Genomic DNA, 17119 nt, shown 5'->3' on the forward strand with positions numbered 1-17119 from the left:
ACTGACCCCAGTATTACAATGACTTACACACATGCTTAATTTATGCATTGTGAGTAGTCCCACTGAAGTGAATCGGACTATACAGTTGAAACTTTTAATAACAATTGTCCTTGTACAGTAGCAATTGGTTCCCTAAAAGTTGTTGGAATTTTGTCCTGAGAATTGGTTATAGCCATAATGTAAAACAACACAGCTCCTCTGTACTGCCAAACTGAAATAAATTTTAATGAGCCTGATTCTCAGGAAACAAATATCCCTCTTAATGATGGTCAGTAGTACCAGGCACATGACAACCACACCTATAACCACGCACATAACAACCATGTTTAAAGTACTTAAACATCTGATTTTAATTACAGTGTAGACAGGGCCTGAATGTTTCACTCTACTTGATAACTTTACTGTCTCTAGGTTTCTGTAATATCAATCATATAATTCATTTTGGGTCTGATCAGTAGAACTGCTCAGGTGAGTAAGGTTACTGAGATGAGTAGGTTTGCAGGATCGAACCCTTTTAGGTCTCATGTAGACAAGGAGTTAAGATGTAATGTTAGCACATGAGAGCTAACGCATGCTAATGTGCTTTAAAAGTCTACAAGGCAATGTATACGTCAATACACGCCAACTAGTTGAGTTAAAGCTGAGGCTCCCTGTTGGCTTGGACTTGACCAAGTTAGAATTGCTAGAGGCAGACAGCAATGTCTACATTAGACTTTTAAAACATGTTAGTTAGCACGTTAGCTAACATGTGCTAACATCACACTTTAAATCCCAATCTAGACGAGACCTGAGAGGTTAATGAGGCTTTTAAGAACTATAGTTGGTAGCCTCATCTACCTGCCCCACAGAGCTGCTATATACAGTGTACCAAATAATCAGGGAGAGGAGGGAACCACTTACTGTTTCCACCTAAAATGACTCACACTCTTGCTTTGATTCTTGCAATTTTACATGCAAAAGCTTTTGAGGGAATTAACTGATTTTCTCTGTGTAACAGAAAACAGAAGGAAAGCAAAGCAAAAGGAGGAACTGCTGTTACTCACGCAAGCAGTTCGGATAGCTGAAATAACCTGGAGCACATTGGTTGCATCTAAGTCCAGCATAGTTTTTATGGCACCGACACTGACTGGTAGGCCCACATGTATTGTCCAATGAGCCAAGCGAATCACAGTTGCATTCTGCATGGGGGGAAATAATAAATAATTATTCATGCAGCTATTTGTCTAAAGCAGTAGTTATTTTAAAATAAAATGTTCTGAAAAATTCACCTTTGGCTCAAAAACAAACACAAGACGTTCAGCCCAAACCATGATTTTACCAGCAAAAATAAACATCTGCAAACAGTGGCTTAGAATACAATTGCCTGATCAGCCATGATATTAGTGTCTTATTGCAATGCTATAATTTATTGCTTAAAGAAAGATTTAGTTTGATCATTTGCAAACTACATACAGGATAGAAAGTCACCTTAAAACTGAAGGAAAATTATTTGAGGAAAGTACTTAAAGTCTTAAAAGATAACCTCATGCAGTAAGAATTGAGGAAGTAGAGCAGCATTTGATATGGCATAATGACTAGCTAATAATTTATTAGCATAACAATTTGATACACAGTGTTCATGTTAAAAACTGCTGACCAGCTTTAGTTCAACAAACTCTCAAATGAATTGCTGTCACAGTGCAAAAAAGCTAGTTTATGTGCTGTGAAGTAATGCATAAGAACTAGCATGTGGTTTGTGAATCAGTGTCAGAATATAATTGCTATCCAGTTGGGTGTTTTTACTGGAGTTACCACTATTTTAAATATTGTTTCCCTGTTCTGTGTATGTGTTTCTGGTTTCCCTCTTTCAGTTCCTCTCTGTTCAGCAGCCAAAGCTGTCTTACTCTGCTATGTTTATTTCACAGGATTAAGAGAAGCAGCAGGACTCACTACCCAGTCAATATGTGAGGGAGAGAGCTGCTAAAGCAAACTCACTTCCCACCTCTCCCAAAAACATTTCTTCAGTCGCACCAATGCCTACAGTTGAACATTAGATTGTAAACTCTTTGGGGCAGGGCACATCTTTTTTGTTCTCTGTTTGTACAGCATCTAGTACAATAGGGTCTTGGTCCAGGACTGGGGTTCCTAGACACTACAGCATTACAATAAACAAATAAACAAAGTTAAATGTAGAGAGTTAAGTTCTCATTTAATTTAAATGTAGTTACATCAGTGTAAGGGCTTAATCCTACTCCCAGTGAATCAATGGAAATGCTCCCATTGACTTCAATGGGGCAGGATCAAATACTAAGTGAGAGGAGAATCTGGCCCAGGCTAGTGTGTATAGCCCGAGGAACAGTGATTTGATCTTAAGTGGGATTGGCACACAGATGGATAATATTATACTAAGCCAAATAGTTTTTCTCACCCCTCCTCCTAATCGAGTTTTCCAAGGAACTCTGCTGTTGCACTAGATAAAAAAAAAGCTTTCCAAACATCCTGCCATGTCCCATTACATCAGTTTTATGATCATGCATAGGTAAACGATGGTTAAAGAAGATATTGTATCACCTTTTTTACTTTGACTGCATGCCTCCTTTTAGATTTTTCTTTTATATTTAATTATCTTTTACAGTCTTTTTTGTGACTTGTTTTTGCATGATCTCTTACTCCTTTTATGTTTCATTGCAGATTTCAATGCTAAAAGTTTAAACCAGTTCAATATGGGCTACATTTGCTACACTAGATTGCCATTTGATTCGCTTCCAACTTAAAAAAATTATAGCATGGACGTAGTATTTTAAAACCACTGAACTGTGTGTACCAATGTAGAACTCTGATTTGATGTTTTTCATTAAAACATTTTAATGTACTCCAGATCTGGAAAAGGGAGAGCCATATGGTAATTCTTTACACCATCCATTTTGTTTGTTGTTGATTCAAAACTAGTACTTTGGATTTTTCTTCTAAAGAGCATAAAGAATTCTGTAGTCCTTTCACAGGTATATATTAAGAACATAAGGCCATAATGAAGATGTCTGTTATATTTACTAATCCAAAATAATGATTGTGACTTTCTGAACCCCCTATGTTCAACCTTTTTACAAGACTATGATAAATTTTGTACAAAGTATGCCTTGAGAGGTATCACTTGAAAACTCATAATCTGCTGAACATTATTGTGCTGGTAAAATATCTGTGGCAACATTGTATGTAAAGTTATAAAATTCTACTCTATATGTCATGTTCCAAGTCTGGGGAACCAGCTTCAAACCAGTTCCCCAGAGACAAAAGGCTAGACAACATCTCAGCCAGGTGTCAACACAATCAAATGGACTATCACCTAGTTAAGCGGCCATTCTTTGGCAGGAAGAAGGGTGTGAGCGAGAACTTTACATATTAACAGTGAAACAGTGGGAGGTTCCCATCCCCCAGACCTCCTGTCTCCTGAACGCTAGCTGGAGATGATCTTCAAAGGGAAAAGAGAACTATAAGAAATGGCAACAGAAGACCCAAAATACTCCTCCCTTTCTCTCTGCTCACGGGCATCAACAGCACCTGAAAAGACATTGGACTGGGGGAGGAGTCCTGACTGAAAGAGTTCAGTCAGTAATGATTGCAAAAGCATGTGGTGAGAAAAACCTTTCCTTTGAATTCATTTAGCTTGATAAGTTAGATATTAGTTGTGTTTTACTTTTTATTTTCTTTGTAACCAATTTTGATTTTTATGCCTGATTACTTGTAATCACTTCAAATCTTTTTTTCTGTGGTTAATAAACTTATTTTATTATTTTATCTAAACTAGTGTGTATGGAATGAAGTGATTGGGAACCTCCATTTGAGATAATGGGGTTTGTGCATATCATTTGCTATTAATGAAATGACGGACTTTCTATGAGCTTATATTGTCCGGAAGAAAATTGCTAGGCAGTACAAGACACACATATCTGAGGACAAGTCTGGAACTGGGAATTTGCTGGTGTCACTCTGCAATATAATTCAGGAGTGACTGGCCAGAGCACTCATACAACATAGCTGGGAGTGATTTTACATGCTGGAGGCTGGGTGTGAACAGACCAGAAATGTTTTTTTCTGACAGTGAAGCAGTATAAAAGGCACCCCAAGTTGGAGAGTTGAGGGGACACAGCTGTTCAATAGTCCAGACTGTACCCTGTGTAACATCACAATGATACAACAACTAGGAAGCAAATTCTCCTGTATCTTTCTATATGCAACATGTTCATGTGTGCACACAAGCATACATCAAAACGTACTGTGACATGAGATATCACCTTTTCTCTCACTGGGTGAAATTCACCTCAGTGCTGAGGGTCTACGCCACTTAAATCCTGAATTAACAACTTCACACACAAAACAATATAGAGATGTCTTGCCTGAAGCAGACACTCTCTAACACAAACTAGTGACAAAAAGAGACTTGACTGGTTTCTTGTACAGATACAAATAGTTACAGGGGAGTTTTGCGAGGGAGTTTAGAAGGGGGGGCTAGATACTCTTCATTAACATTCCTTAAGCTTAAGGCAATAAACACCCCCTGATAAAAACAAAACAACAATAATGGAAAGAGTTGCAGGAGTAAAAAAATAATGCAGACAGAAGTCCAGCAGCAGGGTAGGGACTATCTAGTTTATTGCATTGAATGCAGCATGTATGATTACCTGCCTTATGGGCAAGTGGCATATGTGTACATTCTGTGCAAGGAGCTCCTGGCCCCCAGAGACCAGAGTGGCTGAACTGGAGGAGGAAAGGGAAAAAGAGAGGTACATAGATGAGATTTTCTGGGACACAGTAGAAGGGTCCCATCCCCAGTCTGACAGCCTCTGTGATGTTGAGGAGGATGTAAGTCTCAGGGAAGGAGAGCATCAAACTGGAGCACAGGGAAACGATCCCATAGTTGGGACCCTCTTTCAAGATGATTCTATGGTATCCTCTCTCACTGAGGATACCTCTCCAGGGGAGGGAACTCCAGCTATTAGGAAGAGTAATAGTAATGGGGGATTTGATCATTAAATACATAGATAGCTGGGTTTGTGATGACCACGAGAACAGCATAGTTACTTGCCTGCTGGGTACGAAGGCTGCGGATCTCTCGAGACATCTAGACAGACTTATGTGTAGTGCTGGGGAGAAGCCGGTGGTCATGGTACATGTGGGTACTAATGACATAGGGAAGGATAGGGGAGAGGCCCCGGAAGTCAAATTTAGGCTGCTTGGTACGAGATTGAAGCCCAGGGCCTCCATGGTAGCATTCTCTGAAATACTTCCAGTTCCCACGCAGAGACAGTTAGACAAGCCGAACTGCAGGGTCTCAGAGCATGGATGAGACGATGGTGTAGGGAGGAGGGGTTTAGATTTATTAGAAACTGGGGAAACTTTAGGGAAAAAGAAAGCCTATACAGGAAGGATGGGCTCCACCTAAACCAATATAGAACCAGACTGCTGGCATTTAACATTTAAAGGGTGGTAGAGCAGTTTTTAAATCAAGGGCTGGGGGAAAGCTGACAGGTGCGGATGACCACGTGGTTCGGACAGAGACATCCCTCTGGGGAGGATCTATTAATGGAGATTCTCTATGTCCTAGTAAGGAGGAGAGGATGGAAGATGATAAAAGATGGGTAGGATCTGATGAGAAACAGTCAAATGAAAGTGTCCCATTCAGTTACATCACATAATAGCAGACACCTAAAAGGTGACCATTTTAAGTGCTTATATACAAATGTTAGAAGTCTAAATAATAAGATGGGTGAACTTGAGTGCCTCGTATTAAATGAGGATAACCAAGTGATAGTGACTGTGAAATGCTTAGGGAGATTAGAGAGGCTACAAAAATAAAACACTCAATAATAATGGGGGATTTCAACTATCCCCACATTGACTGGGTACATGTCACCTCAGGACGGGTTGCAGAGATAAAGTTTCTTGACACCTTAAATGACTGCTTCTTGGAGCAGCTAGTCCTGGAACCCACAAGAGGAGAGGCAATTCTTGATTCAGTCCTAAGTGGAGCACAGGATCTGGTCCAAGAGGTGAATATAGCTCTACTGCTTGGTAATAATGACCATAATATAATTAAATGTAACATCCCTGTGGTGCGGAAAATATCACAGCAGCTCACTACAGTAGCATTTAATTTCAGAAAGGGGAACTACACAAAAATGAGGAAGTTAGTTAAACAGACATTAAAAGATACAATACCAAAAGTGAAATCCCTGCAAGGTGCATGGAAACATTTTAAAGACACCAAAATAGAGGCTCAGACTAAATGTAGACCCCAAATTAAAAAAAAACATAGTAAGAGAACCAAGAAAGTGCCACCGTGACCAAACAACAAAGTAAAAGAAGCAATGAGAGACAAAAAGGCATCCTTTAAAAAGTGGAAGTTAAATCCTAGTGAGGAAAATAGAAAGGAGCATAAACTCTGGCAAATGAAGTATTAAAAATATAATTAGGAAGGCTAAAAAAGAATTTGAAGACAGCTAGCCAAAGACTCAAAAAGTAATAGCAAAAAAAACCTGTAAGTACATCAGAAGCAGAAAGCCTACTAAACAACCAATGGGTCCACTGGACGATCGAGATGCTAAAGGAGCATTCAAGGACGATAAGGTCATTGCGGAGAAACTAAATGAATTATTTGCATTGGTCTCCATGGCTGAGGATGTGAGGCATTCTTTTTAGGTGACAAATCTGAGGAACTGTCCCAGACTGAGGTGTCATTAGAGGAAGTTTTGGACCAAACTGATAAATTAAACAGTCACCGGGACCAGACGGTATTCACCCAAGAGTTCTGAAGGAACTCAATTGTGAAATTGCAGAACTACTAACTGTAGCATGTAACCTGTCATTTAAATCAGCTTCTGTACCAGATGACTGGAGGATAGCTAATGTGACAAAAAAGGCTCCAGAGGAGATTCCGGCAATTATAGGCTGGTAAGCCTGACTTCAGTACTGGGCAAACTGGTTGAAACTTTAGTAAAGAACAGAATTATCAGACACAGAGATTAACATGATTTGTTGGGGAAGAGTCAACATGGTTTTTGTAAAGGGAAATCATGCCTCACCAATCTACTAGAATTCTTTGAAGTGGTCAGCAAACATGTGGACAAGGGGGATCCGGTGAATATAGTGTACTTAGATTTTCAGAAAGTCTTTGACAAGTTCCTCACCAAAGGCTCTTAAGCAAAGTAAACTATCATGGGATAAGAAGGAAGATCTTCTCATGGATCAGTAACTGGTTAAAAGATAGGAAACAAAGGACAGGAATAAATGGTCAATTTTCAGAATGGAGAGAGGTAACTAGTGGTGTCCCTTAAGGGTCTGTACTGGGACCAGTCCTATTCAACATATTCATAAATTAGCTGGAAAAAGGTGGCAAAATTTGCAGATGATACAAAACTACTCAAGATAGTTAAGTCCCAGGCAGACTGTGAAAAGCTACAAAAGGATTTTAAAACTGGGTGACTGGGCAACAAAACGGTAGATGAAATTCAGTGTTGATAAATGCAAAGTAATGTACATTGGAAAACATAATACCAACTATACATATAAAATGATGGGGTCTAAATTAGCTGTTACCACTCAATAAAGAGATCTTGGAGTCACTGTGGATACTTCTCTGAGAACATCCACTCAATGTGCAGAGGCAGTCAAAAAAGCTAACAGCATGTTGGGAATCATTAGGAAAGGGATAAAATATTAGACAGAAAATATCATATTGCCTCTATATAAATCCATGGTACGCCCACACCTTGAATACTGCGTGCAGATGTGGTCGCCCCATCTCAAAAAAGATATATATTGGTATTGGAAAAGGTACAGAAAAGGGCCAAAATAATGATTAGGGGTATGAAACAGCTTCCATATAAGGAGAGATTAATAAGACTGGGACTTTTCAGCTTGGAAAAGAGACGACTCAGGGGGACATGATAGAGGTCTATAAAATCATGACTGGTGGGGAGAAAGTAAATAAGGAAGTGTTATTTACTCCTTCTCATAATACAAGAACTAGGGGTCACCAAATGAAATTAATAGACAGCAGGTTTAAAACAAACAAAAGGAAGTATTTCTTCACACAATGCACAGTCAACCTGTGGAACTCTTTGCCAGAGGATGTTGTGAAGGCCAAGACTATAACAGGGTTCAAAAAAGAACTAGATAAATTCATGGAGGATAGGTCCATCAATGGCTATTAGCCAGGATGGGCAGGGATGGTGTCCCTAGCTTTTGTTTGCCAGCAGCTGGGAATGGCCGACAGGGGATGGATGATAACCTGTTCTGTTCATTCCCTCTGAAGCACCTGGCACTGGCCACTGTCAGAAGACAGGATACTGGGCTAGATGGACCTTGGTCTGACCCAGTATAGCTGTTCTTATGTATAAGCGTATAGTCCATGAGTACTGATCAGTACCCACTCTCTGCATCAGGGCAGTAACGTAGGGTGTGGGAGTTGGATATGTGGGCCAAATTCTTCCCTCAGACACAACTGTGCAACTCCAATGATGGTGATGGGCTTTCATAATAGAAATGAGACAACAGAGACTGGTCCAGGGTCTTTCATTTGCTCTCAAAATACACATGGAATGACTGACAAGGGGAAAATGGATTCTTATTTACAAAATAAAAAGCAACTTCTTTGTACATTTTACAAAACAGAAAGCTTATAAGGATGTAAGTGCTCTTGCTAGCAGAGACCCTCTTAAAAATCAAACAAATCCTTCATAGCACATCTTTGTATACTTCGTTTCTTCTGATGTCAATAATACTGCTAGTGCTGTAAACATCTTTGTGAAAAGGGTTTTCGTAGCCTTTTATTTTTTAAAAGAGCATTTGTGCGGATTGTTGACCTCCAATACAGGGTTCAATCTGTCCATGAAACATAGAGAAATATAAAAATAAGATCTAATAACTAGATTTCGAGGCTTGCCTGCAATTAGTGTTCTAAATAGTCAAGAGCAGTGACAGGGCAAGGGGAAACTATGAACTTTCACCATACAGAATGTAAGAGAACCTTACCTATTTACAATAATGAATACTGCCCCAGTCAATGCAAAAACAGAATCTTAAAGTACGGTCATTCCAGTCCAGCCTCTCAGTGGCCAGTTCAATGCTATACAGATCACCTGCAATCTTACCTTGACAGATAGGGAAAGAATGGTAGCCAGGATGACAGCTGTCACACTGAGGTCCATCTACCTCAAAGCGGCAGAGACATTTTCCAAGGAAATCACAGATTTCAGGGAGGGCACCAGCTGAATTACATGCACACACTACAAACAAGAAGAGAATTTTAGAGGCAGCTGCTGCAGAGATATTCCTCTTCCTCCTTCCTAAAAACATTCCCTTCTTCCTAATCTCCAGTATTAATGGCCAGATTCTGCCATCCTTATGCTGTTGATTAGCTCTATGTATTTCGAAGTGATTATTTGTGAAGAAAGGTATTAATCAGTGTGAGTAAGCATGGCAGAATCTGGCTCAAATGTCAGTGTCAATTTTCTCATTCAGGGCCAGATGGGGCAGTACTCTACACTGGAAGTAGTTCCACTGTTTTCAAAACTACTTGTGAAATAAACAACAGTGGTCTGGGTTTATAATCTCAGTTTGGAGTAGGGCTACTGAAATACATTTTAAAAATTATCTATAGACTATTACAAACACCAGTATGTAGGTGTATAGTAAAAGTATTTTAAAAAAACAAACAGCTTTCTATCACTGACTGTAGCAGTCATAGCCTGACACATCAAAGGGGCATTGTCAAGTCAAACTAGGCCCAAAATTAAAAACCAAGGTAATGAATTTTTTTCCATTTTTGTTAAATTGTTATCAATCACACATTATTAAATCCATAGTCCAAATCGGAATCTGATAGATGCATCATGCATTAGATAATAGTCAATGAGTTGAAGGTACCTGTATGATTTAGGGGGGGAAAACCCTCTTCTGGACCTTTTCACTTTTTGCTTCCTATCATTCTATGCAGAATCACTTACTAAAGTCTCAGTCCTGCAAAAGGACACAATCCTTACTCCCCCTGAACTCTACATAGAACAAGGATGCATCCACAGGATCAGGGTGATATTGACAGCAAGAGAGTATTGTTGCTTACTCTGACAGAAAGGGTATTGAAAATACCCTACTGCACAGGCATCACAGGAAAGCCCCTGAAATCCAACTCGACATCTGCACTGTCCTGTCTTTCCATCACAGTTGCCATCCAGCACTCCCGAGCCATAGCACTGGCAAGCTAAACAGCACATTTTGTAAAAGAAAACATTTGCTGAGTTACAGTCTTGAAGTTCACATTACATTTGGATTTAAAATGTTGGCATTTGTATGTAATTTGGGTTCAGACTGTAAAAAAAAAAAACCTATGGAACTTACGCTGGCATTGAGGGCCAAAAAATCCTGGTTTGCAGCCATCTTCAGACATAAACAGAAGAAAGAAAGAGATGAACAAAGCTGCAGCACAAACCTATAAAAACCCTTTACATTTTGTGCAGCATAACAGACCTGGGGTTAATACTGGTTAAAAAAACAATGCTATTACTCTGTAACTAATACAATTACTTACATGCCACTTGCACACAAATCCCATTTTCAAAACGTGAGCAATCACCTATTTTTCTGCCAAATTCCTTTATAATCAACGTTGTCAGGAATACAAATTTACAATTTGTATAACCATAGGAGCATCCATCAAGAGACAAGTCTCTCTCTCTCATGCCTCAATTTTTGTGCTACTGGCTAAAACTTGAGCAATTGTAGTTCTGTTTCTTGCCATGTAGATTTATTCACTTAGTTATCACTCTTTGCTATTCTTTTCATTTTAGAAATATGAACGAAAAGGATTTACCCACAGGGCTATGCAGATTTCTGCAGAAAACCATAATTCTGAGCCATAGGTTTGTCGGTGAAACTATTTTTGAGGACACACATCTAGTGTCATTCCTCCCAGCTGAATCAAACAAAGAGGAGATGATTGGGTTTAAATGAACAAGCTTTTGGGTGAACACAGGGGGATCTAGCACTCTACAGACATTTTCAGGAAAACAACTAGGACCTGTAAACATGGAAATGGATTTATGTTTGTCTGATTATATCTGAAAGAATTCACTAGTTCAACAGATGAAAGCCCTTTTGTCGGCACACACATCAACAGCAGCTCAGCGAACGCTACTGAATATTAAGCAAATATTACATTTTCTAGGATCTTAAAAAAAGTGCTAGATTTTTTTAATTATCAGCAACAAAATGCAGTTTAAATACTTATTTACTTGAGTCACATTTGTAGTGTTATGTAATGTGAAAGTATATACTTGAGTTGGGGCTTACTCCAAAGCCCCTTGAATTGAATGGAATCTTTCCATGGATTTCAACTGGTTTTGCATTGGCCTTTAAATAAGAAACATGTAGCAGTTATAAAATCAAAATGCTGCATTGCCAAGGGCATTATACAGTATTTGCCAGGTGCAGGAGAGACCAGAAGCAGAGGTCAGGTAGCCTTAAGTAAGAGATTTTTCACTGGCAGACAGTTAATAAGCTGTTCATATATCAGAGAATCCTAAAATGGATCAGTTTATGATGGTGTCAAGCAAAAAGGTCAGCTTCTTCTGCAGGTGTTTGCCTGCGGCCAGCTGAACTTATTTTTACCCATCTTTCATTCTGGGCTCAGCACATTAAATTGTTTAATATAAGCATGAATATATGTTGGGTTTCTTGTAAGAAGACAAATATTGAAAAAGACATTACTGCAATAGCACCAAACATGACCACATAACAAGAACAAACATTTCTGAAACAATAAAAGAAAGAAAGAAAGAAAGAACTTGCCTTTAATACCACCAGCCACAGGATTTTCTGGATTTGGAGTAGTAAAAGGATAAATAGGAATTCCTTTAAAATAAAAAAACCGCCATTAGCAATACTGGTTACAAATAAGATCCTAGATTTCTTTCACTTAAGATCATGCCATAAAACCCATGTGCTTTTTATCATAAATAATATACGGTATTTATATGACTCCAGTAACCATGTCAGCTTTTATATTTGTTTTCAAGGAACTGACAATAGGGAACTGGTAATAACAAGACTTGGAACCCTTCACCTCCATGTTCCCAATTCAAATCCAAACCAGGGCCTGATTATTCCTTTAATGGGACCAACCATCAGCTGGAAAATCTACATAGTACCTTCCTGTTCTCCCGCCTTTTGCAGAGGGGTTTCTGATACCATTTACTGGGTAGAGGTGCTGTCTTCAATGCTATTGCTTTCAGGAGCTGTGCTGCCACTAATTCTAGCTTCTGTTCCTGTCCCCTACCTCTGCCCTGTTTTGAAGAGATGGAGTTAATAATGGTGCTTGCAATAACTCCCGGGCAGATTTCCATTTGGAAATCCACCAGGTAAGTAAAGGGAGATATGCCCCCACAAGATTCTCCTCTGTCAGCTTTGATTATGGACCTGATTCAAAACCTGTGGAAAAGACTTCCAAAGACTTACACTTCCAAAGACTTACTCCTCCAAGAAGGAGGAGTGCTAGGCAGAGACAGGCTCCACCTAACGAAGAGAGGGAAGAGCATCTTCGCAAGCAGGCTGGCTAACCTAGTGAGGAGGGCTTTAAACTAGGTTCACCGGGGGAAGGAGACCAAAGCCCTGAGGTAAGTGGGGAAATGGGATACTGGGAGGAAGCACGAGCAGGAGAGCACAAAAGGGGAGGACTCCTGTCTCATACTGAGAAAGCGGGATGATCAGCGAGTTATCTTAAGTGCCTATACACAAATGCAAGAAGCCTGGGAAACAAGCAGGGAGAACTGGAAGTCCTGGCACAGTCAAGGAACTATGATGTGATTGGAATAACAGAGAATTGGTGGGGTAACTCACATGACTGGAGTACTGTCATGGATGGATATAAACTGTTCAGGAAGGACAGGCAGGGCAGAAAAGGTGGGGGAGTTGCATTGTATGTAAGAGAGCAGTATGACTGCTCAGAGCTCCGGTATAAAACTGCAGAAAAACCTGAGAGTCTCTGGATAAAGTTTAGAAGTGTGAGCATCAAGGGTGATGTCGTGGTGGGAGTCTGCTATAGACCACCAGACCAGGAGGATGAGGTGGATGAGGCTTTCTTCCGGCAACAGAAGTTACTAGATCGCAGGCCCTGGTTCTCATGGGAGACTTTAATCACCCTGATAGCTGCTGGGAGAGCAATACAGCGGAGCCCAGACAATCCAGGAAATTTTTGGAAAGTGTAGGGGACAATTTCCTGGTGCAAGTGCTGGAGGAACCAACTAGGGGCAGAGCTCTTCTTGACCTGCTGCTCACAAACAGGGAAGAATTAGTAGGGGAAGCAAAAGTGGATGGGAACCTGGGAGGCAGTGTCCATGAGATGGTCGAGTTCAGGATCCTGACACAAGGAAGAAAGGAGAGCAGCAGAATACAGACCCTGGACTTCAGAGAAGCAGACTTTGACTCCCTCAGGGAAATAATGGGCAGGATCCCCTGGGAGAATAACATGAGGGGGCAAAGGAGTCCAGGAGAGCTGGCTGTATTTTAAAGAATCCTTATTGAGGTTGCAGAAACAAACCATCCCGATGTGTAGAAAGAATAGTAAATATGGCAGGTGACCGGCGTGGCTTAACAGTGAAATCCTTGCTGATCTTAAACGCAAAAAAGAAGCTTACAAGAAGTGGAAGATTGGACAAATGACCAGTGAGGAGTATAAAAATATTGCTCAGGCATGCAGGCATGAAATCAGGAAGACCAAATCACACTTGGAGTTGCAGCTAGCAAGAGATGTTAAGAGTAACAAGAAGGGTTTCTTCAGATATGTTAGCAACAAGAAGAAAGTCAAGGAAAGTGTGGGCCCCTTACTGAATGAGGGAGGGAACCTAGTGACAGAGGATGTGGAAAAAGCTAATGTACTCAATGATTTTTTTGCCTGTCTTCACGAACAAGGGCAGCTCCCAGACTGCTGCACTGGACAGCACAGCATGGGGAGGTGACCAGCCCTCTGTGGAGAAAGAAGTAGTTCGGGACTATTTAGAAAAGCTGGATAAGCACAAATCCATGGGGCTGGATGCGCTGCATCTGAGGGTGCTAAAGGAGTTGGCAGATGTGATTGCAGAGCCATTGGCCATTATCTTTGAAAACTCATGGTGATTGGGGGAGGTCCCGGATGACTGGAAAAAGGCTAATGTAGTGCCCATCTTTAAAAAAGGGAAGAAGGAAGATCAAGGGAACTACAGGACAGTCAGCCTCACCTCAGTCCCGGAAAAAATCAAGGAGCAGGTCCTCAAGGAATCAATTTTGAAGCACTTAGAGGAGAGGAAAGTGATCAGGAACAGTCAGCATGGATTCACCAAGGGCAAGTCATGCCCGACTAACCTAATTGCCTTCTATGAAGAGATAACTGGGTCTGTGGATGAGGGGAAAGCAGTGGATCTGTTATTCCTTGACTTTAGCAAAGCTTTTGATACGGTCTCCCACAGTATTCTTGCTGGCAAGTTAAAGAACTATGGGCTGGATGAATGGACTATAAGGTGGATAGAAAGCTGACTAGATCGTCGGGCTCAATGGGTAATGATCAATGGCTCCATGTCTAGTTGGCAGCCGGTATCAAGCGGAGTGCCCCAAGGGTCAGTCCTGGGGCTGGTTTTGTTCAATATCTTCATTAATGATCTGGAGGATGGCATGGACTACACTCTCAGCAAGTTTACAGATGACACTAAACTGGGAGGAGTGGTAGATATGCTGGAGGGTAGGGATAGGATACAGAGGGACCTAGACAAATTAGAGGATTGGGCCAAAAGAAAACTGATGAGGTTCAACAAGGACAAGTGCAGAGTCCTGCACTTAGGACAGAAGAATCCCATGCAATGCTACAGATTAGAGGCCGAATGGCTAGGCAGCAGTTCTGCAGAAAAGGACCAAGGGGTTGTTACAGTAGATGAGAAGCTGGATATGAGTTGACAGTGTGCCCTTGTTGCCAAGAAGGCTAACGGCATTTTGGGCTGTATAAGTAGGGGTATTCCCAGCAGATCGAGGGATGTGATCATTCCCCTCTATTCGACACTGGGTGAGGCCTCATCTGGAGTACTGTGTCCAGTTTTGGGCCCCACACTACAAGAAGGATGTGGAAAAATTGGAAAGAGTCCAGCGGAGGACAATAAAAATTATTAGGGGGCTGGAACACATTATTTATGAGGAGAGGCTGAGGGAACTGGGATTGTTTAGTCTGTAGAAGAGAAGAAGGATCTGATCGCTGCTTTCAACTACCTGAAAGGGGGTTCCAAAGAGGATGGATCTAAGACTGTTCTCAGTGGTACCAGATGACAGAACAAGGAGTAATGGTCTCAAGTTGCAGTGGGGGAGGTTTAGGTTGGATATTAGGAAAAACTTTTTCATTAGGAGGGTGGTGAAGCACTAGAATGGGTTACCTAGGGAGGTGGTGGACTCTCCTTCCTTAAAGGTTTTTAAGGTCAGGCTTGACAAAGCCCTGGCTGGGATGATTTAGTTGGGAATTGGTCCTGCTTTGAGCAGGGGGTTGGACTAGATGACCTTCTAAGGTCCCTTCCAACCCTGATATTCTATGATTCTATGATTCTATGACTTCAGTGGGCTTTGGATTAGGTTCCATCTGAGCAGCACTCTGACGGGGTGTATTTGGCCCTTGCGGTTCCTTGCTGGGGTCTCTTCAATCCTACTACTCCCTGCCCCAAGAAGCAGCGAGTTGAGAGGAAAAGAGCAGTGAAGGTGGGTCCTCCAAGCTTGCCTAGAGAGGACTCTCTGGAGCAGCAATTTTGGAAACCACAGAGACCAGGTCCTCCATGGGCTAGAAGGGCTAGCAACAGCCAATCATGTCCTGCTGGCCCAGACAAAAGGAGCAGCCAGGCCTTAGCAGTTCAGTTGGAACCAGAGGAATGAAGAAGGGTGCTCCTCTCTGGCCAAAGGAGCCTGACAATCAGACAGCATTTACAGCTGGGATTCAGAGGAGAAGGACCAGAGGACACTGGCCTGGTGATCAAAGGGCCTGGTAGGAAGAGGCCTAGGGAAATAGCAGGGCAGTGTTGAAGTTGAGCAGTGCACAGCTGCTGTGTGTAGAGTCCCTGGGTTGAAACCTAGAGTAGCAGGCGGGCCTGAGTTCCCCCACCAGTTACAGGTAAAGTGGTGTATACATCAAGTAGGGGACAGGGCTTATTTGGAAACCTGAACAAAATGCTTAATTTAAAGGGCTCAGAGCCACTGCTGAAGACCCCAGCAAGGGCAAAGAGATCATTTATTGGATTCGTTAATACCCCAGAAGGGGTTCATTTGGACTTTGTTGGCCGGAGGGTCAAGCCACTCAACACCTACCAAGGTTGGCCAACAGCCTGCAGGGGGCACCAAGGGCAAGAAAAGGACTATGGTACCCCACCCAGCCACTCAGAGATGCCCCAGAGATGAGCGCCCCTTAAATCAGGGCACATGACCCTACAAAGTGAGCTTTGGATAATCTAATTTGCATTGTATTGGGAAGATATACTGTGTTGCAGAAATTGGCCTCCATCAGCATTCAATTTCTGACATTTCTCTTTCTACTGTATTGTGCATATAGATCCAATTTTACAACATAACCTGGAATATCACAGCAGTGAACCACGCCCAAAGTTGCTGATCCAGGGCAATACGTAATCACTCACCAGAAACACAATTCTCCTTTGGGCTAGAAACATTTCCAGTGGGTCAACTTTTTTGGAATCCGCTCCTAGTGCCATTGCTTTTATGCAGTAAACACAATTCTGGTGCTGTTACATTTTTCTGAATTATATTTAATTTGTTCTTGAGAGAGGCTTTTGAGGTACACTGCTCTTCTTTATTTCAACATTCATCATTCCATTTTAAAGTAACGGCCTTTTTTTTTTTTTTTAAACAATAGATCTAGACAGTTTATCTGCAATTTTGAATAGGGGCAAATTCTACATATTCAGATGCTTCCATGCCACATTATTTTTAATTAATGTGTTTATTTTATTTTCATTATACACACAACCTTGCTCCAATCACCTTCTGACCATTCTTAAATATACAGCCATGACATAAACCACTCCTGTAACCCGTCCTTTAACCATTAATCAGTGTATCAGCAAAAACCTAG

At 41.2% G+C, this 17119-nt stretch overlaps 1 protein-coding gene across 3 annotated transcripts in view; it reads right to left on the reverse strand.

The window, feature by feature from the left end:
• The window catches only part of LAMA3 (laminin subunit alpha 3), a 191451-nt gene that overhangs the window by 111791 nt on the left and 62541 nt on the right, over positions 1–17119 (reverse strand). For all 3 annotated transcript variants that reach the window (XM_054018249.1, XM_054018250.1, XM_054018248.1), the window contains exons 11-15: positions 11824–11886; positions 10375–10413; positions 10100–10237; positions 9129–9263; positions 1044–1178 (exon numbers count right to left, since the gene is read on the reverse strand). In XM_054018249.1, coding sequence (XP_053874224.1) covers positions 1044–1178; positions 9129–9263; positions 10100–10237; positions 10375–10413; positions 11824–11886 — 510 coding nt within the window. The remainder of the gene's footprint in view (positions 1–1043; positions 1179–9128; positions 9264–10099; positions 10238–10374; positions 10414–11823; positions 11887–17119) is intronic.

The sequence above is a fragment of the Malaclemys terrapin genome, chromosome 2, assembly GCF_027887155.1.
Source record: "Malaclemys terrapin pileata isolate rMalTer1 chromosome 2, rMalTer1.hap1, whole genome shotgun sequence".
Classification (NCBI taxonomy): Eukaryota; Metazoa; Chordata; order Testudines; family Emydidae; genus Malaclemys; species Malaclemys terrapin.